The sequence below is a fragment of the Anolis sagrei genome, chromosome 4 (assembly GCF_037176765.1).
Source record: "Anolis sagrei isolate rAnoSag1 chromosome 4, rAnoSag1.mat, whole genome shotgun sequence".
NCBI lineage: Eukaryota > Metazoa > Chordata > Lepidosauria > Squamata > Dactyloidae > Anolis > Anolis sagrei.
In genome coordinates, this window is record NC_090024.1 from 195,263,838 (window position 1) to 195,287,407 (window position 23,570).

The 23,570-nt window shown below is 41.0% G+C and overlaps 2 protein-coding genes across 6 annotated transcripts in view; one reads left to right on the top strand and one right to left on the bottom strand.

The window, feature by feature from the left end:
• Window positions 1–334: 334 nt before the first annotated feature.
• FAM72A (family with sequence similarity 72 member A) lies at window positions 335–22,700 on the bottom strand. Of its 2 annotated transcripts, none has more exons than XM_067468056.1 (5): window positions 22,603–22,700; window positions 20,676–21,006; window positions 11,040–11,117; window positions 8,880–9,004; window positions 335–1,670 (listed from the first exon to the last, which is right to left on the bottom strand). In XM_067468056.1, exons 2-5 carry the CDS (start codon window positions 20,825–20,827, stop codon window positions 1,612–1,614), a joined length of 414 nt encoding a protein of 137 aa, XP_067324157.1. In that variant the 5' UTR covers window positions 20,828–21,006; window positions 22,603–22,700; the 3' UTR covers window positions 335–1,611. The 2 variants fall into 2 exon arrangements, with proteins under 2 accessions (XP_067324157.1, XP_067324156.1); XM_067468055.1 differs by having other exon boundaries at window positions 335–1,958.
• A 300-nt stretch (window positions 22,701–23,000) lies between these two features.
• SRGAP2 (SLIT-ROBO Rho GTPase activating protein 2) overlaps window positions 23,001–23,570 on the top strand; it is a 236,183-nt gene continuing 235,613 nt past the window's right edge. For all 4 annotated transcript variants that reach the window (XM_067468057.1, XM_067468059.1, XM_067468060.1 and 1 more), the window contains exon 1: window positions 23,001–23,075. The gene's annotated coding sequence lies outside the window, so the exon portion shown is untranslated. The remainder of the gene's footprint in view (window positions 23,076–23,570) is intronic.

Below are 23,570 nucleotides of genomic sequence, written 5' to 3' on the forward strand. Positions count from 1 at the left end.
CCTAATGAGTATTGACACAGTCCCCATCATTTTCAGGAGTAATATCAGGCATTGGATGATTTTTGGGCATACAAAATAAATGGTTACTGGTTTGAGGCATTGAATGTTTGTCTTTGAATGTTTGCCTTTTTATATGTAAACCACCATGAGTCCCTCTAGAAAGAGAGGGAAATCTAGAAATGATGATGATGATTATTATTATTTTCATGGCATGCATAACCAATATGCTTTCTTGCTTTCCTAACAATCACACCACTCTCATTGAATGGTACTGCCACCCAATCCCTTTCTGTGCCACTGTGAGCACAGACTCTCACACCTTTGAAAATGAATATTAAAAAAAAAAAACACCTAGGAGGATCTATGCACAAAGAAAGCCTGGCAACTAAACTGATTTCTGAGAGTTCATTTAGTATCATCTTTCTCAAGTTACCTTGCAAACCAAGATAAAATATCAAGAGCATATTCCTTTAAAGAAACCAAACAAACAGGCTTATGGCTCATTCAGTTTAATTGATTCAGAGTTGATGCAGGCATGCAAGTTCTTTCTACCAACTGCAAATTCACTATAGCAGAGGCACAGGATCTTTACCAGGCCTGTAAACTACCTCATAAACTAGAGCATTTAAAGTGTCAAAAGCGCTTGAATATTCTTGCAGTTCTATATTTTTTTCCTTTCCAAGAGCACATTACTACTCTTTAAAAAATTACACTCCAGATGACACTTCATCAATTTGGGAAAAGTAAACTATTCAACTTGCAAGCTACCTAACTGCTGCTTTTGATTTCAGTACACTAGAGACCGGATTCAATTCGAGCCATGCCTGGCTGACTTCTTTCCAAAAGGCACTGTGCCACCAGCTATGTAGGGAATATTCTTGTGCCAGCAGCAGGGAGCCAGAAGGAAATTTTTATTGAATCTGGCTTTGCATTTGTTACATTCTTCTCCGGTGTCATGCCTGCTGCTAGTCTCTTCTCATAAAATGGAAAAGATCAGCAAACATTGTTAACAATGCCACTCCCTGGATACTATTATTTTAACCTCTTTGTTTCATGATCATGTGCAGCCATAGATCTAGAAACAGATGACAATTCAGATTCTTTTGCTATGCTTCTTTTACACCTTCTCTTTCCATTAGGAGCAGGGAAGCATGCCATTTCCCAGGCTATGCCCTCACACTTGTTGGCTGCACATATACTGGCAGGGAGAAGCTTTTTAGTAGGTTTCTTCGAAAGCAAGGCTTTTAGCAAAGCTCAGAAGTGTGCTGCTCTTGTACATCACATGCAGAAAGACCTAGATTTAAGAAAGTCCCAAATTCCCTTCTCTCTCATGTCATCCAAACATAGGGTTCTGGAAGGCTGCCAACGGCACAGTCAGTATTCAGTGGTGGCTTGCAATGTAGCCGCATTAGCTGTGGCCCCTAAAGGGAAGCCATGCATAGCCCCTGGCCCAGCCAGCTGTTCAGAAAAAAATGAGGTCAGGCAGGCCAAGAGATAACACACCATGTGTCAAACACCACAGAGTTTCTCTCTCTACTGCTATACCTTCTCGGTGTAACTGTGTGATGGTGATGTGGAGCGTCTCTCCTTGATCTTGTCTTGTTCTATCCTTTAAGAAGCAACAGCAAGCGATTGCAGAAGCCAGTTATGCATACGGAGGGCAAGTGTCTCTTCAGAAAACAGAAAGAACGGGATTTTAAACCTTCGCATATTAAGTGTGTCTTTTATCAGGATGCTTACTAGATCAGACAATCTAAAGTCAACAGGTATTGCTCCTCTGAAGCGACTGCCTTCTCTTTTTTTGCATTGCCCTGATGGGATTTGCACATCTTAGGAATGTGAGAGACACAGTGTTGATAAGATTTATCTGATATATTCCTCTTCAGAGATGCTGGACACGTCCTCATCTGCACTTTCCTCTAAATCAGGCAAGTTTCCCCAAAGCAAGAAGTGTGTACCTTAAAAAGAAAGTGCAGATATTGTCTTTGACCAAGATATCAGGGGAAAAAAACATTGCCAAAGAAATTCATAACCTTAATTGCAGCAATAACAATTAATGTACATTTAGTCTTTTTTTTTTTTTAAGCCAATGAAATATAACTTTTAGTTCAAGGTTAGCATTTCAATTGTACAAAGGAGATAATTTCAGAAAATGTAGTTTTTACGTAACAGTGCAGCAAGAATCTGCAAACTTGTCACTATCAATATTCCCACTTCCACATCACTCTTGAAGGTGCAACAGTCCATATGGTTCATAGAATCATAGAATCATAGAATCAAAGAGTTGGAAGAGACCTCATGGGCCATCCAGTCCAACCCCCTGCCAAGAAGCAGGAATATTGCATTCAAATCACCCCTGACAGATGGCCATCCAGCCTCTGTTTAAAAGCTTCCAAAGAAGGAGCCTCCACCACACTCCGGGGCAGAGAGTTCCACTGCTGAACGGCTCTCACAGTCAGGAAGTTCTTCCTAATGTTCAGATGGAATCTCCTTTCTTGTAGTTTGAAGCCATTGTTCCGTGTCCTAGTCTCCAAGGAAGCAGAAAACAAGCTAGCTCCCTCCTCCCTGTGGCTTCCTCTCACATATTTATACATGGCTATCATATCTCCTCTCAGCCTTCTCTTCTTCAGGCTAAACATGCCCAGTTCCCTAAGCCGCTCCTCATAGGGCTTGTTCTCCAGACCCTTGATCATTTTAGTCGCCCTCCTCTGGACACTTTCCAGCTTGTCAATATCTCTCTTGAATTGTGGTGCCCAGAATTGGACACAATATTCCAGATGTGGTCTAACCAAAGCAGAATAGAGGGGTAGCATTACTTCCTTAGATCTAGACACTATGCTCCTATTGATGCAGGCCAAAATCCCATTGGCTTTTTTTGCCGCCACATCACATTGTTGGCTCATGTTTAACTTGTTGTCCACGAGGACTCCAAGATCTTTTTCACACGTACTGCTCTCGAGCCAGGCATTGTCCCCCATTCTGTATCTTTGCATCTCATTTTTTCTGCCAAAGTGGAGTATCTTGCATTTGTCACTGTTGAACTTCATTTTGTTAGTTTTGGCCCATCTCTCTAATCTGTCAAGATCGTTTTGAATTCTGCTCCTGTCCTCTGGACTATTGGCTATCCCTCCCAATTTGGTGTCGTCTGCAAACTTGATGATCATGCCTTCTAGCCCTTCATCTAAGTCATTAATAAAGATGTTGAACAGGACCGGGCCCAGGACGGAACCCTGCGGCACTCCGCTCGTCACTTCTTTCCAAGATGAAGAGGAAGCATTAGTGAGCACTCTCTGTGTTCGTCCACTTAACCAATTACAGATCCACCTCACCGTAGTTTTGCCTAGCCCACATTGGACTAGTTTCCTTGCCAGAAGGTCATGGGGGACCTTGTCGAAGGCCTTACTGAAATCCAGGTACGCTACATCCACGGCATTCCCCGCATCTACCCAGCTTGTAGCTCTATCGAAGAAAGAGATCAGATTAGTCTGGCATGACTTGTTTTTGATAAATCCATGTTGACTATTAGCGATGACTGCATTTGTTTCTAAGTGTTTGCAGACCGCTTCCTTAACAATCTTTTCCAGAATCTTGCCCGGTATCGACGTGAGGCTGACCGGACGGTAGTTGTTTGGGTCGTCCTTTTTTCCCTTCTTGAAGATTGGGACCACATTGGCCCTCCTCCAATCTGCTGGAACTTCTCCCGTTCTCCAAGAACTCTCAAAGATGGTTGCCAATGGTTCCGAAATGACTTCCGCTAGTTCCTTCAATACTCTTGGGTGTAGTTGATCTGGTCCTGGGGACTTGAACTCATTAAGAGCGGCCAGGTATTCCTGGACGACTTCTTTCCCAATTTGGGGTTGGATGTCCTCCAATCCCTCATCCACTCCATCTTGCTGAGGTTGAAGACTCTCTTTTTGTGAGAAGACCGAGGCAAAGAAGGCATTAAGTAGTTCTGCCTTTTCCCTATCCCCTGTCAGCATTGCCCCATCTTCTCCTCGAAGAGGTCCTATCGCCTCCTTGTTTTTTCTTTTTCTACTGACATAAGAATAGAAGCCCTTTTTATTGTTTTTAATGTCCCTGGCAAGTCTGAGCTCGTTTTTTGCTTTAGCTTTGCGGACCTTTTCCCTACAGGTGTTGGCCATTTGTTTGAATTCTTCTTTGGTGATTTCTCCCTTTTTCCACTTCTTGTGCATGTCTCTTTTGTGTCTTAGCACAGTTAGAAGTTCTTTGGACATCCATTCTGGCTTCTTTGCACTTGTCCTATTTTTTCTCTTTGTTGGCACGGTTTGCAATTGCGCCTTGAGTATTTCACTCTTGAGAAGTTCCCATCCATCCGTAGCTCCCTTGTCTTTTAGTATCTGTGTCCACGGAATGCTGCTCAGCGTTTCCTTCATTTTTTGGAAATCAGCTCTCCTAAAGTCCAAAATGCGGGTTTGACTTGTCTTAGTTTCGGCCTTCCTTTGTACCTCAAATTGCAGGAGCACATGGTCACTTGCCCCTAAGGATCCTACCACTTCGACCGCATCGATCAGGTCCTCCGCATTTGTTAGGATGAGATCAAGAGTAGCCAATCCCCTTGTTGCCTCTTCTACCTTCTGGACCATGAAATTGTCTGCAAGGCAAGCGAGGAATTTGTTGGACCTTGTACTCTTGGCCGAGTTTGTTTTCCAGCAAATATCGGGATAGTTGAAATCGCCCATGACTACTACATCTCTTTTCTGTGCCTGTTTGGTCAACTGTTGGCAGAAGACTTCATCAAGATCTTCCTCCTGGCTTGGGGGTCTGTAGTAGACGCCTACAACGACATCTTTTTGAGTCCCAGTTCCCTTGATTCTTATCCAGATGATTTCAAGCTGGTTTCCCAGATTGCTGTCTTGAATTTCTTCTGCAGCATAAGAGTTTTTGACATATAAGGCTACTCCGCCTCCTCTCCCCTTTGTTCGGTTTCTGTGAAAGAGGTTATACCCCTCGATATCTACATTCCAGCGATAGGAGTCATCCCACCAGGTTTCAGTGATGGCTATGATATCATATTTGTGGTGTTGTGCTAGAAGTTGGAGTTCGTCTTGTTTATTTCCCATGCTCTGTGCATTAGTGTAAAGACATGTGAGCCCCTGGAATCTTCCCTTGAGCTGTTTAATTGGGATTATTGTGCTTTTGGTACGTGGTCCTTGTTGTGTTTGTGCAGCCCTCCGTTTAGCCTTCTGGCGATTCCCAGACATTATGGGTAAAGTAGCGTTCGCAAGGCTGTTGTCCCCCTCCCCCGGTGGACCTAGTTTAAAGTGCGTCTAATGAGGTTTGCGAGTCTGTGAGCAAAAAAGTGTTTTCCTGCTTGTGTGAGATGCACCCCATCCCTTGCCAGTAGGCCATCCTCCTGGAATAGCAGGCCATGGTCGAGGAAGCCAAAGCGTTCCTCCTGACACCATTTTCTAAGCCAGTCATTGACCTGTACTATTTTTCTGGCTCTTGTGGGTCCGTGTCTTACAACAGGGAGGAGGGATGAAAAGACCACCTGTACATTACATTCTTTTAGCATTGCTCCTAGAGCTCGAAAATCATTTGTGATCTTTTGAAAGGGCTGGCTATTCCCAGCTTAGGCTCTTAAATGCCACGAAAGTGCTAATTTCCTGAACTGGTGCATGATAAGTGGTCATCAACACTTGGTTGACTTTGTGTAAGCAGGTTATAATTATTTCATTTATAGTTTTAATTAGAAACTTTAATCAAATCCCAGCATTTGGGCATACACCCAGGAGAAAATAATTCCAAGGTGAAAGAAAACCTATATTTTAGGAAAGGAGAGACCAGCTGTTGCACCTCTGGCTGATTCTGTGGCACCTGGAGTCCCAGAAACCAATTGAGATAATAATATTTAGTCTCCTAAATTCTTTCTTAAAACAGTGGTTGCTTGTTCTCTGGGCAGCAAGCAGGAAAACAGGCATAAACATCTAGCCATTTTTGGTTTGGAGGTTTAGCACAGTAATGCAGCCAATGGCCGTTCTGGGTGGGATGTGGCCTTTGGAGAATCTTTGCTTTGGGAGAATTCCCTAATCTCGATGGGTCCAATTATTATTTTTCCTACAGCAATACATATTTGTCACTATGACACGCTAACCAAGATAAAGCAAGCAATTCTGACTTCAGATCCTAAGTACTGAATCGACTTTGTTGAATATATCACCCATCATCTCCAACCAATGTGGTCATAGCCATGCTGGTGATACAAATGTGGACTAATACATGTGGAGGGCAGCAGGTTGGGGAAGACTGTATTACATGGCAACAGAGCAATACAGTGTAAGATGATAACACCGTGTTACACAATTTTTGTTCCTGGGTTATAAATTTATTTATTTATTTCACTTGTATACTGGTTTTCTCACCCCAGGGGGAGACTCAAAACTGTTTCCAACATATTTATGGCAAAATGTAATGCCTCACATACATACGAAACCTAACATAAAAAAACAGTGACATATAACTATCGATTAGATCATAAAAATATAACATTAAAACATGGAGTTAAAAACATATTAAAATTAACATATAAATGTCATTTCCTAATTGGTTCTAAAAACATGAAAAAAGTTTATTAAACTTTGTTTTTGCGGGACATCCTGCAGCACATCAGACTATAGTTTTTCAATGAATATTTCATAGAGTATCAACCAATTCAACATAGTTTGTGGCAGCCACAAAAATGAAGTTTCTGGATTATAACAACTACTTTAAAAATAATCATACCAGAATTAAACAGGAAATAATACTTTCAAACCAGAGCATTTTTTGAAAAAATTGTTACATAGTGTAATTGGCCTATGCCTGAAGACAAATATGACCTGTCTCTTTCTTAAGTCATAGGCCAAGCACTTGTGACATTTTAACTGTTGTAGGGACTATAAGCTTGATCAACCAGCCAAAGATGAGGACTGATGGAAGCTACAGATCAACAAAATTTGGAGGATCACATGTTTATCATTCCCAGCCATAGGGCATGGATTTGGCTCCTAGTATTGGCTCCTAGTACAAATTTCTTGACTTCTCTCCTTGTACTTGGGGATAGGCGAAAGAATGCCCATGTAAATAATAGGATGCTGTAGTAGCTACAAGAAGCATAAGCTCCCAGTGGCGCAATGGGTTAAACCCTTGTGCCAGCAGGACTGCTGACTGAAAGGTCGTCAGTTCGAATCCGGGGAGCAGGGTGAGCTCCCACCTGTCAACTCCAGATTCCCATGCGGGGACATGAGAGAAGCCTCCCACAGGATAGTAAAACATGTGGGCGTCCCCTGGGCAATGTCCTTGCAGACAGCCAATTCTCTCACACCAGAAGCAACTTGCAGTTTCTCAAGTGGCTGCTGACATGAAAAAAGCCACCTACAAATTACAGTGTTAAGATTAGACAGTTGTGTGTAACAACTCATGAAAAAACACAGAACAAAACACAATGGTGTGCTGCCTATGCTGTTTGATATTTATAGGAGTTAAGCATTTCCAAAAATCCAGCTGTCAGAAGCATAGGCTACAGTAAATTCACTGATCAAATCAGTGTGTGATTTTTGAATGATTAAGGGCCCTTCAAGACAGGCCCTATATCCCAGGATCTGATCCTAAGTTTTCTGCTTTAAACTGGATTATGAATCCCCACTGCCAGATAATCTGGGATAAACAGAAAACCTGGGGTCAGATCCTCGGATATAGGGCTTGTCTGGAAGGGCCCTAAGAGACTGAAAGCTGAACAGTTTCACCTGCAGTGTTTCTTTACTGGATTTATTTTTAGAAGCAGGTAGGACACAGTATAACTCTTGAGACACTTGTGTATGTCATGAGTAGACAGAAGGTAGACTGATATTGATATCTTAGACCAGCAGATTGGTAGTGCCACTTGATTCTGAATGTAAAAATAAAGAGGCTTCCCTGAAACAGCAGATGAAATGGTGGTGGTGGTGGACCAAATTGGGAGAAAGCTAGAGTGGATTTATATGTAGAAAGAAAATAAGCCCAGTATTCTAGTTTTAAAAAGACAAGGTGGGGCAGCATTTCTCAACCTGGGGGTCGGGACCTCTGAGGGGGTGTCAGAGAGGTTGCCAAAGACCATCAGAAAGCACAGTATTTTCTGTTGGTCATAGGGGTTCTGTGTGAGAAGCTTGGCCCAATTTTGTCATTGGTGAGGTTCAGAATGCTCTTTGATTGTAGGTGAACTATAAATCCCAGCAACTACAACTCTCAAATGTCAAGGTCTATTTCCCCCAAACTCCACCAGTGTTTGCATTTGGGCGTATTCAGTATCCGTGTCAAGATTGGTCTGCAGTGCTCTCTGGATGTAGGTGAACTACAACTCCAAAACTCAAGGTCAATGCCCACTAAACCCTTCTATTGTTTTCTGTTGGTCATGGGAGTTCTGTGTGCCAAGTTTGGCCCAATTCCATCATTGGTGGAGTTCAGAATGCTCTTTGATTGTAGGTGAACTATAAATCCCAGCAACTACAACTCCCAAATGACAAAATCATTCCCTCCGCAACCCCACCAGTATTCAAATTTGGGAGTATTGGGTATTTATGCCAAATGTGGTCCACTGAATGAAAATACATTCTGCAGATCAGATGATTACATTACTATTCATAACAGTAGCAAAATTACAGTTGTGAAGTAGCAACAAAAACAATCTTATGGTTGGGGATCACCACAACATGAGGAACTGTATTAAGGGGTCGCTGCATTAGAAAGGTTGAGAACCACTGAGGTAGGGCTACTGGGCCTGATGCTGCAATGTACTTCTGATAAACATTTTTTTTTCTAAGAACTATTTCCCTGTAATGAAAACAATGAGACAGAACACGACAGGAAGTCAAGAACAATGAAATCTTTGAAATGTTCCATACCAGAGGAATCCAGCCTGTTGATTCCAAAAACTGCCTGGCTGTGAAACATCCAGAAGTGTCCATTGTTGCAGGAGAGCAAGCAAGGTTTGCATGGAGCAATCACGTGGTAACCTACCACATTCCCACTGGAAGAGCAAATAGAATATTTGACATGCACATTCTTAGGTGAAAGGCGAGGCCAAACAATAAGCTGAGGGATCACCAGTTAATAAGTCTCCCTCAGTAAATAACAAGTTAATTAAATGGGATTTCCTCATGTAATGAAACTAAGTCAATGTTTGACTAAATTTGGAACAAAATGTCTTTCCAAAACAATTGACAATATACATCCACAGGAACACCTACAGACCCCCTGCAATATAATTTTAAACCCAAGCACTGTTCTGTGTTGACGCAAAACAAAATACAAAACCTTGAAAAACAAGTACCACCCACTTGCTTCACCATAGGTCAAAAAAGGTAAGACTATTGATCCACCTTCCAAGGTTGAGTAGATCTACAAGATATGAGATCTAATCAGTCCTGGCACATAAGCTGAGTAGGGAAACTTCTTTCCTTTCTGTGGTGGCGGAAAGCTTCCCCCTTCCCTCAGCTCATCAGCCACCACAAGGATTTAATGGTTATCAATCTGTCACAATATTGTACCCAGTAGAGAAGATAAACAGTGAAGTTTATTTTGTAGAAGAATTGTAGCAATTGCTACGCTTTTTGGAAGAGAATGCTATTAAACTGAGGGAACCACAAAACACAAAACAGATCACTCTATAGACCTGTTTTATAATTCTGTAGCAACTTTCTACAAATAGTATAATCATCTCTTTTTGCTTTGTCATTGGTCCAGCCTCTTTTTTGTTGTATTGTTTTGTAAAACTCCAATAAAGCATTGAAACAAAAAACTATGGACAGCGCAGTCCAAAGCAGGGAGAGCAATGAATAGGCACTACAATCCACTGCTATATTTGAAGTCCTTCCAGTTTGTATCAACCTATGAAGATAATGTTTTTAATATGTATTCACTATACCAGTTCCAAATTAACCGAACTAGGCCAGTTTTGGGACAAAGGAATGGCTTTGGATCCTGCAAATCCAAATCTGGTAACTTCCTGGTCTTTAGCCACGAAAACCTGATTTGGGGGGGGGGGGGGGGTCCTAGTTGCTACTGCTGGCATACAATCCACATAATGATCTGGAACACTATTGGACTCAATTGCAGACACCCCATCATAACTACCAATGGTGCTTTTCTCCATGTTGGAGGAGCCCTGGTATGCTTTCCTAACTCCTGCCAGCAAGGAGCTGAGATTATGCTTGAGGATAAGAATTTCCCAGAACATGATTAGAGTAATGGTTTAAATTATTTATTTACCACGTTTCTCTACCTCTGGGGGACTCAAAGAAAGTCACAACAAAGTAAATGGCAATATTCAATGCCTCACAAAATATAAAATACAACACATAACTAAAATAGCATGTAACAATAGATTAAAACCGGTAAACTATAAAACATCAAATATAGACAACCCAAAACATAAAACATTGGACATTGCACCAATCCCGAAGTTATCATGGCTGCTTCTTCTCACTCTCCAAATGCTTGCTTTAAAAAGCCAAGTTTTAAGTAGTTTCCTAAATATCAGGAAGGAGGGGGCTGATCTGATCTCACTGGGGAGGAAATTCCACAGCTGAGGGTCCACCATTGAGAAGGCCCTATCTCTTGTTCCCACCAGTCGTGCCTGTGAGGGCAGTGGAACTGAGAGCAGGACCTCCCTTGGCCGATCTTAGTGCTCTAGCTGGCTCATAAAGGGAGATATGTTCGGATAGGTAAGCTGGACTGGAACTATTTAGGGGTTTATAGGCTAAAGCCAGCACTTTGAATTGGCTCAGTAGGGAGGTTGTATGCTCCCCTTTGGGTGTATGGGGGAATTTTGGTTGCTTCTGAATACTAATGTGAACTTTTCTTTTCTGTTTCTACAAAGTTTTTCTATCTTTTTTTCCTATAACAAACATTGTATTGCTGAAATTTAGCCTATGCTTTTTCAACTCTGGAAGTGTGTGGTAATTTGTGGTGAAACAATAGGGAATACTGAATAATCAAGTCAGCTTCATGTTCTTTCACCCAAATTAACAGAGAGACTGAATGCTATGTTAGATATTACTTACCATTTCAAACAGGCAACATTCTTTAGTTTACACTTGCAATTTTCTGTAAAATAGCAGCTTCCAGTGAAGTCAACAGTGCTGGCAGAGGTGGGAAAGAAAAATGTTGTAGTTAAAATGATCTTGAACATAGTTTCACAGTTAGCTGTAAAGCATTCTGGGACTCAAAGTTTCCACAGAACATATTCTTTTTGTTTATTTTTTTCAATTACAGGTCTAATTGCTATCATACATTTCTCTAATAGCAAGGCATTATAACCAAACAATTGTAGAACTTGTGAACAATTTTAGCATTTGCTTTTAAGAGCTTGACAGATAATCTTCTTCTTTTTGGCATTGCCCCTGAAAAACCGATCAAACAAAGTTGCCCTTTGGAGAATACAGAGCGAATCCCATTAAATTCTGGTGCACGTGACTTAGGTATGACCTTTAATATAGAATGCCATTTCAGTTTAATTAAGATAAATAAACCACTTAAAAGTAAAGAGATAATAGAGGAATACCTGGCTATTCTAAATGAATTTAAGTCTCCAGGGGCAAATGAACTACATCCAAGGATTATTTTTTTTTTAAAAAAAAAACCGTCAGATTGCCCCAGCCATTTCTGACTGGAGAAGGGCCAATGTTGTCTCCCAACATAAAAAGGGGAAAGAAAGAGGACCTGAACAATTACAGCTCTGTCAGCCTGAAATCAATACCAGGTAAGATTCGAAACAAACAGCTGTAAGCACACAAAAACAAGTCATGCCAAGCACTCTCTCTCTCTTTTTTTTTCTAGTGTTACAAGCTGGATAGATGGGGGGAATGCTGTTCACGTAGTTTATCTTGGTTTCAGTAAGGTCTTCGACAAGGTCCAAAATGATCTTCTTACAAAAAAGGTAGTACAATGTGAGCTAGGACAATACTACTGTTTGGTGGATTTTCAATTGTTTGATGGTTTGAATCCCAAGGATGTTCACCAATGGCTCATCTTCATCTTGAATAGAAGTGACTAGTGAGGTATCACAGGGTCTTTTTCTGAGTTAGGTGCGAATCAACACCTTTATCAATGACTTGGATGATGGAATAAATGACATGCTTATAATATCTGCAGATGATATCAAATTAGGAGAAGTAGCTAATATCCCAGAGGACAGGATCAGAAGTCAAAATGACCTTAACAGATTAGAATATTGGGCTAAAACTAACAAAATGTTAACATGGAGAAATACAAGGTAAGAAATTACATGCACAGATAAAGAATAGGTGACAGCTGGTTTGAGAAAAATACATATGAAAGGAATCTAGAAGTCTTAGTAGACCACAAGTTGAAGTTGAGTCGCAGCTTGGGAGTGATCCTGGACTCATCGCTGAGCCTGGAACCCCAGGTCTCAGCGGTGGCCGGGAGAGCTTTTGCACAATTAAAACTTGTGCACCAGTTGCGCCCGTACCTCGGGAAGTCTGATCTGGCCACGGTGGTCCACGCTCTTGTTACATCCCGAATAGACTACTGAAATGCGCTCTACGTGGGGTTGCCCTTGAAGACTGTTCGGAAACTTCAACTAGTCCAGCGAGCGGCAGCCAGATTGCTCACCGGAGCGACATACAGGGAGCATACCACCCCCCTGTTATGCCAGCTCCACTGGCTGCCGATTCAGTTCCGAGCACAATTCAAGGTGCTGGTTTTGACCTACAAAACCCTGTACGGTTCCGGTCCAGTGTATCTGTCCAAACGTATCTCCCTCTACGTCCCACCTCGGAGTCTGAGATCATCTGGGGAGGCCCTGCTCTCGACCCCACCACTGTCACAAGTGAGGCTGGTGGGGACGAGGAGCAGGGCTTTCTCAGTGGTGGCCCCTCACCTGTGGAACTCACTCCCGGGGGAAATCAGGGCATCATCATCCCTCCTCGCCTTTAGGAGAAGGGTGAAGACTTGGTTATGGGACCAGGCCTTTGGGCACTCCGGCAATTAAATCAGACAACCAGGCGAGTAAGACCAGCAGGATTGATGAAGTGGAACGTAAAACTAGATCTTTGAGTTGCGAACGCTGAGCATGTAAGAGGAGAAACTGGGTTTGTATTTGGTTTTATTGATTTTATTGATTTTATGGTTATAATGTATATTTGGTGTTAACTGTGTATTGATGTAATTTTGTGTTGATTGTTTTTATGATGCAGGCATCAAATTGTGCCTTGCTTTTGTAAGCCGCCCTGAGTCCCCTTCGGGGTGAGAAGGGCGGGGTAAAAGAACCCCAAATAAATAAATAAATAAAAATTGAGTCAACAGTGGTTTAGGAATCTGTGTGGAAAACAAAAGGTCAAGAGAGGACACAATAGTCATATGTAAATATTTGAAATGATGTCATATTCTGGCTAAAGCAAGTTTGTTTTCTGCTGCTCCAGAGACCAAGACATGGAGCAATGGATTCAGATTACAGAAAAGAGATTCCATCTGAACATTAGGAGAAAAAAACCTTGATGCTAAGAATTTTTCAACATGGGATATGCTGCCTCAGAGTGTGGTGATGTCTCTTTTTTTCTGGAGGTTTTTAAATGTAGGCTGGATTGCCATCTATTAGGAGTGATTTGATTGGATATTCCTGCATTACAAGGGGTTGAACTGGATGGATCTTGTGGTCTTTTCCAACTCTATGACTATAGTTCTAGCTTGGGTTCCTTACAGTTCCTGCTATTATTTCACACCCCAGAACCAGTAAACAGCACAGCCAATGTTGAGAAGGGCTGGAACTACAGTTCAAGAACTTCCAGAGGCTGCATAGTTTCCATTCCTGTATTGTGTACACGTCACAGTTTCCTTTATATTAGAATGTCAGGCAATTTTATTCTTATGGGGGAATACATTAAGAATGTACGCAAAGCAATCACAATTTAGGGAAATACGATTGCTGCTGCAGGTTTTGAATAGTGCAGAACACCTAAACACTGCTTAGAAACACATCTAATTTCTATCTTTCAGAAAGAGACAACATTGTGTTCCTCCCCTTAACTCTGGACTACATATCCCATAAACCCTGAAGATTGTAAAATGTTTTCTCAGGCTTTGATGAATAGCAGCCCAACACATCTGAAAAGCAGGTCATCTATCCTTTGAGTACTTTAGCTGAAATATTTATAAAGAGTCAGTTCTGAACACTGTTCTAACTCCCTTATGTTACCAGTGTAGGCCAAGATTAATGGTTCTTGTGGCACCTTAGAGACTAACTAAGCAAATGAAGTTGGTAGCATAAGCCTCTCTATTTCCTCAGATATTTATAATCTACAAAAGCTTACACTACCAACTTCATTATCTCAGTTAGTCTCTAAGGTGTTACAAGATCCCTTACATACTGATATTGCAGCGACCACAGTTATGTCTTTGAAGATTAATGGATTAAAACTTCACAGGGACCCTAGAGCTAAAGTTGAAGCATAAATACAATGGACAGAATAAGTCCAGGAAAACATCGCCTCTGAGTGAGTGGAGTCTACTACTTCTAGAAGTTTTAAAATAGAGGATGGATGACTACCAGGAGTCCTTTGAATGTGTATCCCTGCATAGTGGAGTAAGATTGGCCTAGATAGCACTTGTGTTTTCTTCCAATTCTATGATTTTGATGTACATTTGCTTACACTTAATAATATTAGTAGCAGTGTCTTAAATGTTTCCCATCTCTCAACTTTATGCCCTGCCTCAGAAAGTGGCATAAATTGGAGAGATATGCCACCTTATATGTTTTCTGCAACGAAAGAATGTGTTCCATACACCAGTGTGTCTTGTTTCTTAACTCCGAAATAAGAAATGCAATAATATTCAACTCACAGAAATCCTAAACTGGCTGGGATTTCTGGGAGTTGTAGGCTGGGGCACCTGGGGACCCACAGGTTGAGAACCACTGCTTTAAGCCAATGCGAGTGAATCTCCAAAACTCTTCCGTGATGGTCAGGATGACACCTTCATTGCCTTTGTCTGCCGCTGTGTTGCAGTGTCAATAGATGACTTAGCTAAGGGTCTGTCTCTATATAAGCCATTGAATACACCCTCATGCCTGGCAACACCTCAGTTTTGGTTGGAGGGAACATATTATAGCATCAACCCAGGTGGGGATAGGTTTATATTGTATATGAATGATTTTTAATGAATGCAATATTAATTCTTGCAGATGAGCAATAAATCATTATGCAAAGTCTAAATGAAAAGGTTAGAAAATTAAAAAGAATGAAAGAAATGCAATATATTACAAACCAGAATTAAATCCCAAAATGTACGCAAACTGATTAGGTTCTTCTTTCCCCCTTGAAAACAAAACACCTTTCTCCCCTTTCCATTTAACCAGCCGATTGATCAACCAGTGTACATGTACCGCAGAACGTTTGTCCAGGTAATGACCATTCCACCAGCTTTGCATCCTTCTAGCTGCAATATCGATGGCTAGTCATGAATCATAGCAACAGAATAAGATGAACAGGTGTGGGAGACAGATTAAAAGTGTCAAGAGCTTTCTCTACAATAGCTGAATCTGCATGTGCAGACTGAATAGTTTGAAACACCCATTAATCTGAGTTCATTCCTAGATGTGCATTCCATTGGTTACCAATGAAGCAGTGCCATTGTTCTTGCATTCCTGAAACAATGCAACAGTAAAGCAAAAGTATCTCTTCCCTGTACTAATCTATGTCAGATAGTTCCTGTTTTTTTACTGCTGGAAGTTGCCATGGGAGACGTTATTCAGGTGTCAGGTAGTCACCAATGCACCGATACAGGGCTGCCATACTTGATTTATAGTCTCATAACATTGGCATTTTTCAATACATTAGCTCTCTCTTCAGTTTAACTGCTCAGCGCTAACAGAATATCCAGCTACCACACTAATCATTTATCGCAGCACAGTATAAAGAAGCCAAAAGTGGTAAATAGCCTAGGCATGCAAAATTTTAAATAAATTTATGCTAGTTTTATAGAAATTTGGCATTCCAAATCTAAAAATTGACCTCAGATTTACTCTATCACGTTGTTTTTTTTTCGTAACTTCAATGTTTATATTTTGTAATATGTGACTCAGTAAGATTTCTTTGGGGAGTAACCATGAGAAAAGGGTTAAAGTCTTCTAACAGACTTTCAGAAACACTTTAATTTGCTGGTATAAAACATAAACATCCATCCAAAAGCACTAAAAGAAATTACACTGGAGCATCAATGTCCAAAAGTAATCAAAACTGAGAAACAATTGAAACAATAAAAATATCAAGTTAGTTAAAGAATGGTGCGTAATACATTTTTATTGTGTTTTTTATAAAAAAAAAAAAATCAGCGCCCAAAGCCACATTAAACACAGCTATGTTATTGAAAAATGTTATTTCATCTCTGACCTGTATAATTTCCCAAGACACTACAACATAGCTTTCTGGTTTGAGGGAAAAGAGCCAATATCCATTTCAGTGTTTTGTTTTGTTTTATCATGTCAGAAGTGACTTGAGAAACTGCAGGTCACTTCTGGTGTGAGAGAATTGACTGTCTGCAGAGATGTTGCCCAGGGGATTCTCTGATGTGTTACCATCCTGTGGGAGGCTTCTCTCATGTTCACGCATGGGAAGCTGGAGCTGACATATGGGAGCTCACCCTGTCTCATGGAATAGAATCGCCAACCTTTGAGGACAGCATTTCAGCCAGCATAAGTGTTTAACCCATTGCGCCACCGCAAAAATGGTCAATGTTTTTCATTGTTGAGCAAGACTACAGAAGCATCATGTATGACCACATGGAATTGTTGCAATTAATACTAGTCAGTTACTTTAAGTGTATGGGTTCTTGAATTTTATCAAAATTTATAAAAACTATCTGCTATGGTGGTGCAGCGAGTTAAACCCCTGGTGATGCAGTGGGTTAAACCGCTGACTGCTGAACTTGCTGACTGAAATGTTGATGGGAGCAGGATGAGCTCCTGTTATTAGCCCCAGCTTCTGCCAACCTAGCAGTTCGAAAACATGTAAATGTGAGTAAATCAAGAAGTACTGCTCTGGCAGGCAGGTAAAGCCACATGACCTTGGAGGTGTCTATGGACAACGCCAGCTCTTCAGCTTAGAAATGGAGATGAGCACCAACCCCCAGACTGGACTTAATGTCAAGGGGAAACCTTTATCTTTACCTTTTATCAGCGATGAAGAAACTGTTCTATCATTTCTTTAAAATATATTTGCTTGCTCTGAATAAATGTCAGCCTTTTAGAGATGGCTAAGATACATTTTATTTGCCTTATTCTATGACATTTTAAGACATTTTTTTAAAATTCTGTGCATTTTAAAATTATTTCACTCTACTATTTTGTGTTGGCTGCTTTGAAATCTGAAAGCTGTCAAGCACCAACGATATGACACATGTACTCAATGAGAATAAATATGAAGAATGGGGAAAGGCTGCAGCCAAGCAACAGAGCATATGCTTCAGTCTCCACCATCTCTAGGGAAGGCTTGGGCAGACTTGTCTGAAGCCATAGGGACCCAGTGACAATCTCAGCAGAGGCAGTCAAGGAACAATTCTCTGGCTTAATGTAGGGCTGCTTACTATGTTTCTGTATACACATTAAATACTACAGAACCATAGCTAATTTTCAGTACTGCTTACCTGAGGGCCAATTGGTAATTTTTTTACATACCTTCTCAGATAAATGACACCATGTAACGTGATTTTTGTTCCTGGGTTATAATTGTCATTTCCTAATTGGTTCTATCATAAAAAATACGGAAAAAATTGATCAAACTGCAAAAACGTTGCTTTTGTAGTCTGTACAAAAGGTTAAAATGGCAGTCACAAAAACGAAATTTCTGGAGTATAATAACTACTTTCAAAGTAAGTACCATACAATTAAGCAGGAAATAACACTTTCAAACCAGGAACAGACTCCCCCCCCCCGCCAAAATTTTGTTACATAGTGTTATCATCTGGGCGTCCCCTGGGCAACGTCTTTGCAGATGGCCAACTCTTTCACACTAGAAGCGACTTGCAGTTTCTCAAGTCGCTCCTGTCACGACAAAAAAAAAAATCACTAATACTTGCTGACAGCCCTCTGAGTCCTTTGACGTTACATCACTGCAGGGCTATGATTCCACTTCAACTGCCATGGAGTGCATCTACACTGGAATGAATTGAGTTTGACTCCACTCAATGCTATGAAATCCTAGGAGTTGTAGTTTGGCAAGGCACCAGCACTATGTGGCAAAGTCAACTAAAGGCCTTATAAAACAACAACTTCCACGATTTTACATTTTAGTGACACTAAAGATGTTTAGAAGTATTGTATTTTCTTACATATTATACTGAACACTATTTGACACTTTTTTTGGCTGATGCTTTAGCAGTTGCACTTTGATTCATACACACTCAGTCTTCCTGTGGTTTACGCAATATCGTGCTTTGGTCTTTTGACTGTTACCACAACAAATAAACCAGAAACTGATTATCAAAGGAAGTGAAAGTGACAGTATCAGCACAGTAACATTCTCACAAGGTTAACATTAGGACCTTTTTCCTTTCACAATTTAAGCCGCTGATTGGGGATCACCCCCCCCCCGCTCTGAATTTGCCAAACTAAATTCACAACTTTTTTTTTTTGCAGTGTTCAAAAATCCATAGTTTTGCAAAGTACATATTAAGACACAATACAGTGGCTTCAAGGAACGCATTTACCTTGTTGGATCACAGATGTGCAAGTCTTTAGAAAGTAGCACATGCCTAACTACCTGTGTAGCTTACCTACATCTGAGGAGCTGAATAATATTAATAGCAATAACAATCCACAAATAGAACACCATGTTCCTATATTTATGAAAGATACTGTAAGGGGTGTATATAATGGCAGTTCAGTCAATGGCAGTTTCAAATGAATAGCTATGGCATAACTGTTCTTGCAGTCCATACACATATGAAATGCATATGGTGCGTAGTAATCACATTTAGTTGAATTGCCAACCTGGCAGGTTAACAGTGGGGGTGGGATGAGGGGTAACTGCAAAGTGGGTGGTGGGTTATCTATGTATGTGTATATGTTTGTATATGTGCATTGTAGGTGTATTATAATATTAAAATAAAATAATTCTTAAATTAAAGAAAAGAATTAAACTATGAGTTTTAAGGTGGCATATTGTTAGTACTAATGATTTTAATGTATTTTAATCCAATGTCTATGTCTTTTAAAATAAGTATTTAATGGTTTTATGCTTTTATCTATGTATTTTAAATATGTTGTACCTTGAGGAGAGTCAATACAGAGTGTGTGGTATAGTATAAGGAATAGTATTAGGTAGACCTATTTTAATAGAAACTCCCAAGCAACCAGATCTGGCATCTACCAATCCCTGCGGATGCTGGCTGAGAGTCTACTGCATTGCTGCTGCTGCTGATACTACTACTACTACACTATGTAACACAATTTTTGTTCCTGGGTTATAAATGTCATTTCCTAATTGGGTCCATCATAAAAACATGAAAAAGTTTTATTAAGACACTCTGCAGAACATTTTGCTATAGTTTTTCAGTGAATATCTCACAGAGTCTCAACCAATTCAACATAGTTTGTGGCAGCCACAAAACTAGGGAATAGCTGTGCTAAAGTAGAATTTATTTATTTATAGTATTTATAGTTTACCCTTCTCACCGCAAAGGCGACTCAGGGTGGATCACAGAATACATATACGGCAAACATTCAACGTCGTTTATACACTGACAAGACAGACAATTGTACATAGATAGATGTATATATAGGCCTTTCCCATCTTCGGCATCTTGGAGGCTTCGGTTTCAGGCATGGGGGTGGGGTGATGTCACTTTGTTCATAATCTTCCTCCTTGATTGAATCGCCAGCATTTTTCTGGCATTACCTTATGGATGCCTCAAATACCTCCCCGCTTTTAAGCAGTACCTATTTATCTACTCACATTTTTACTTTCGAACTGCTAGGTAGGCAGAGGCTGGGCTAAAGGCTAAGAGTCACCCTGACCCAGGCTTCGAATGGTCACCCTTTCGTTTGGCAAGATGTACTGTAGCTGGTGGTTAACCTGCTGTGCTAAAGCCCGGCCTAAAATAGAATAGCAACTGCTGTGCTAAAGTACAATAGCAACTACTTTCAAAGTTGGTACCACACAATTAAACAGGAAGCAACACTTTCAAAACAGAAACAGATTTTTTTCAGCCTTTGTTACATAGTGTTATTATTATAATCATGTGACCATGAACCATAATTCAAATCTGAAGATTAAATGCATGCCACCAGCATTGCTTTACTACCCAGGCCTGCCCAGTTAATTTTAAGCAATGAGTTTTAACTTTATCTTTTATTAGTATTGGTGTTTTACCCTCTGTCCTATGTATTTTAATATGTGTATTTTAATGGCATTGCTGTTTCAACTGGGTGTTTTAACTATGTACCTCGAGCTGTAAGGAGAGTTGGGTAACAAATAAAAGTGATTGTTGTTATTATGACTAACCATTGCATTTAACCTTTATTAGCATGAATGACACAGCTAAACGTTGGAAGGGTGCCATCACAAATAGATCCTCTGCCCTAATCAAGATGAAGCGATGTGGTTTAGGGGCAATGTAAACCTTCCTGATGGGATCACAAGACAACAAACAAAACCGGTTCTGTTGGATATGAAATTACCACTCACCTGGTGGGAGGAATGTCTGTGGAATAGAGATCTGCGTCCGCACCAGCCAGGAGCACAGCTTTCATGCCTCGGGAGCTGAGCACTTGTTGACAGAACTTGCAGCACAGGACAGACACACACCGGTCTGCAAAACTGCAACTGCTGGTGGACATAGCAAGGTCAGTCTGTGCCGCGAGGGACTCCAGGGCGTCTCTGCACTTCTTTCCCAAGAGTTTTGAGATGAGCAGATAGGGGACAAAGCCCTTCTTCACACTGCCAAAGAAGCTTCACTACTCCAGTTCTCCACTTTTTGTGCTAATTCACACAGAACCTCCCCTTGAGGCAACCTTGACTGGAAAAGCAAAACAAAAACAAGGTTTCACCATGCCATAAAGGAACAATGATGACAGCTGGGATCACAACATTTTAAACCTTAACTGTAAAATGTTTGGAGTTTAAAAGTCAGCACTTTAATGGTTTTGATGATACAAAGCATTTAGCATTTGTTTTAATATTTGTATTTTAATGCATTTGAATTTGATATTTTTGTTAGCCGGCTTGAGTCCTTATATTGGGGAAAAGGCAGGATAACAACAGAGTAAATAGTAAAACAAGAATAATAATAATAATGGTTCACATGAGTTTAAATGGAGGTCACCATAGACTCTCATAGCTTGCATTCCACATCTACACTGTAAAATTAATGCAGTTTGATATCACTTTCACTGCCATGGCGCAATGCTATCAAGTTCATGCTGTGCTAATAATATAAAATATTGTATAGACATATAATATTGATAATATTGTAATGTAATACAATATAATACTACTAATAATAATACTACAATATAATAACTTTATATTTCATATTACATGCAATATTACTAAATATTACAGAATAGTATAGTACAATATGTTGTTCATTCGTTCAGTCGTCTCCGACTCTTTGTGACCTCATGGACCAGCCCACGCCAGAGCTCCCTGTCGGCCGTCACCACCCTCAGCTCCTTCAAGGTCAGTCCAGTCACTTCAAGGATGTCATCCATCCATCTTGCCCTTGGTCGGCCCCTCTTCCTTTTGCCTTCCACTTTCCCCAGCATAATTGTCTTCTCTAGGCTTTGCTGTCTCCTCATGATGTGGCCAAAGGATTTCAACTTTGACTCTAGTATCCTTCCCTCCAATGAGCAGCCGGGCTTTATTTCCTGGAGGATGGACTGGTTGGATCTTCTCGCAGTCATAGTACAATATAGTAATATATAATACTGAGATTGTGTTATGCTAATCATGTAATATATTGTATGTACATATAACTTGTAAGCCACTCTGAGTCCTCTTTGGACTAAGAAGAGCGGCATGTAAATGTAAATAAAGAAATAAATAAGCTATGGGAGCTGTAGTTTTACAAGGTCTGTATGGCCTTGTCTATCAAATAGTAACGATGTCTCACCAAATTACAATTCCCATGATTCTATAGCATTGAACCATGACAGTTAAACTGGGGTTAAACTCCATTAATCCTACAGAGTAGAGGCATCCATGGATCCATGGCTCACAAGGCATTATTATTATTATTATTATTATTATCTTGCTTTTATCTTGCTTTTTCTCAGGATTGAGACCCAAAGCGAGCCACAATTTCAAAAGCAGTACAATGAAATACAAAATATTAAAATAGATTTAAATTCCCTTTCCAACCAGGGTGCATCTACACTGAAGAATTAATGCAGTTTGACACCACTTTAATTGCCTTGCCTTAATGGGAGTCATGGGAGGTGTAGTTTGTTGAGTCACCAGCACTATTGGACAGAGGTGAAACAAGCCTTCAAGATTCCATAACACTGAGTATCAAACCGCATTAACTCCACAGTGTAGATGCACTCCTAGGTACGATTTCCCCCTCCAATTATCCCCCCCCCCCTTCTCAATGGCTTGCATCCCGGCCACTCACTGAGTAATTCCTCCGATTCTTGTCAAAGTGTGATTCTTCTTTTCTCTGCTGAAAGGACCCTGCTTCTCCTGTCAATCCCTTATCAGTTTGAATCTGTCCCTTTGCCCCCCTATTGGTGGAAACTCGCCCCGGCTCCGCAGCCGGATTGGTTAGAGTCCTTTCGATATCAACAAATAACGAAGCGCATGAAACAACGAGGCCACGCCCACCGCTTCACTTTGCCCTGCCCCTTCGCGGACTCAATGAGAGCCTCTTGATTGGCCCGCTTGGAAGGAAAAGTGGCGGGACAGGCAGGAATGCGAGGGGTGCGTTATTGGTTAGAGTGGATGCCCGTCTTTTCAAAAATCGGTTCTGATTGGTGTTCCTCAGCAAGGGTGGGCGGGGTTTGTGTGGTCGGGGCTGCGGGCAGAGCGGACCGCGGGAAGAACCGCGAGGGGAAGGCAGCTCGGAGCGGGACGAGGGCGGCGAGGCAGGTAATCCTCCTCCTCCTCCTCCTCACATTCCCTCACTCTGACGCCGAGAGAGAGAAAGAGAGGGAGAGATATTATGGGCTGGCCCTTAAGGCGCTCAGTCTGACCCCAAAGGCTTGATGGACAGAAGAAGTCCCCAAGGCGCCTGGTGTTTTCCTAACTTTTTGAAACTTCTTTTTGGGAGGGGAGGGGAGTTTGTTTGTGGCTCTTTCTCACCTTCTGCCTTTACATTTCCCCCTTCTTCCTTCCTTTCCTTTCCTTCCCCCTTTGCTTTCCCTTATATACATTCCCCCTTTCTTTCTTTCCTTTTCCCTTCTTTCCCTTTCTTTTCTTCCTCCCTCTCCTTCTCTTTCCTTCCCTTGCTTTTCCTCACACAGCTTCCCCCATTATTTCCATTCTTTTCTTCCTTCCTCTCTCTTCCTTCCTCCCCTCATACCCTTTCCTCTTTCCTTTCTCTTCCTTCCCCCTTTTTCTCCCTCTCCTCTTTCTTTCCCTTGC

What these genes read in the sequence shown, in the direction of transcription:
- FAM72A (XM_067468055.1), bottom strand. Translation starts at nt 20,827, where the DNA reads ATGTCCACCAGCAGTTGCAGTTTTGCAGACCGGTGTGTGTCTGTCCTG. An exon ending in AATGTTGCCTGTTTGAAATG is followed by an intron (nt 9,005 to 11,039) that starts GTAAGTAATATC and finishes TTGCTCTTCCAG; the next exon opens with TGGGAATGTGGTAGGTTACC. An exon ending in CAACAGGCTGGATTCCTCTG is followed by an intron (nt 1,959 to 8,879) that starts GTATGGAACATT and finishes TTTCTTTTTAAG; the next exon opens with GTACACACTTCTTGCTTTGG.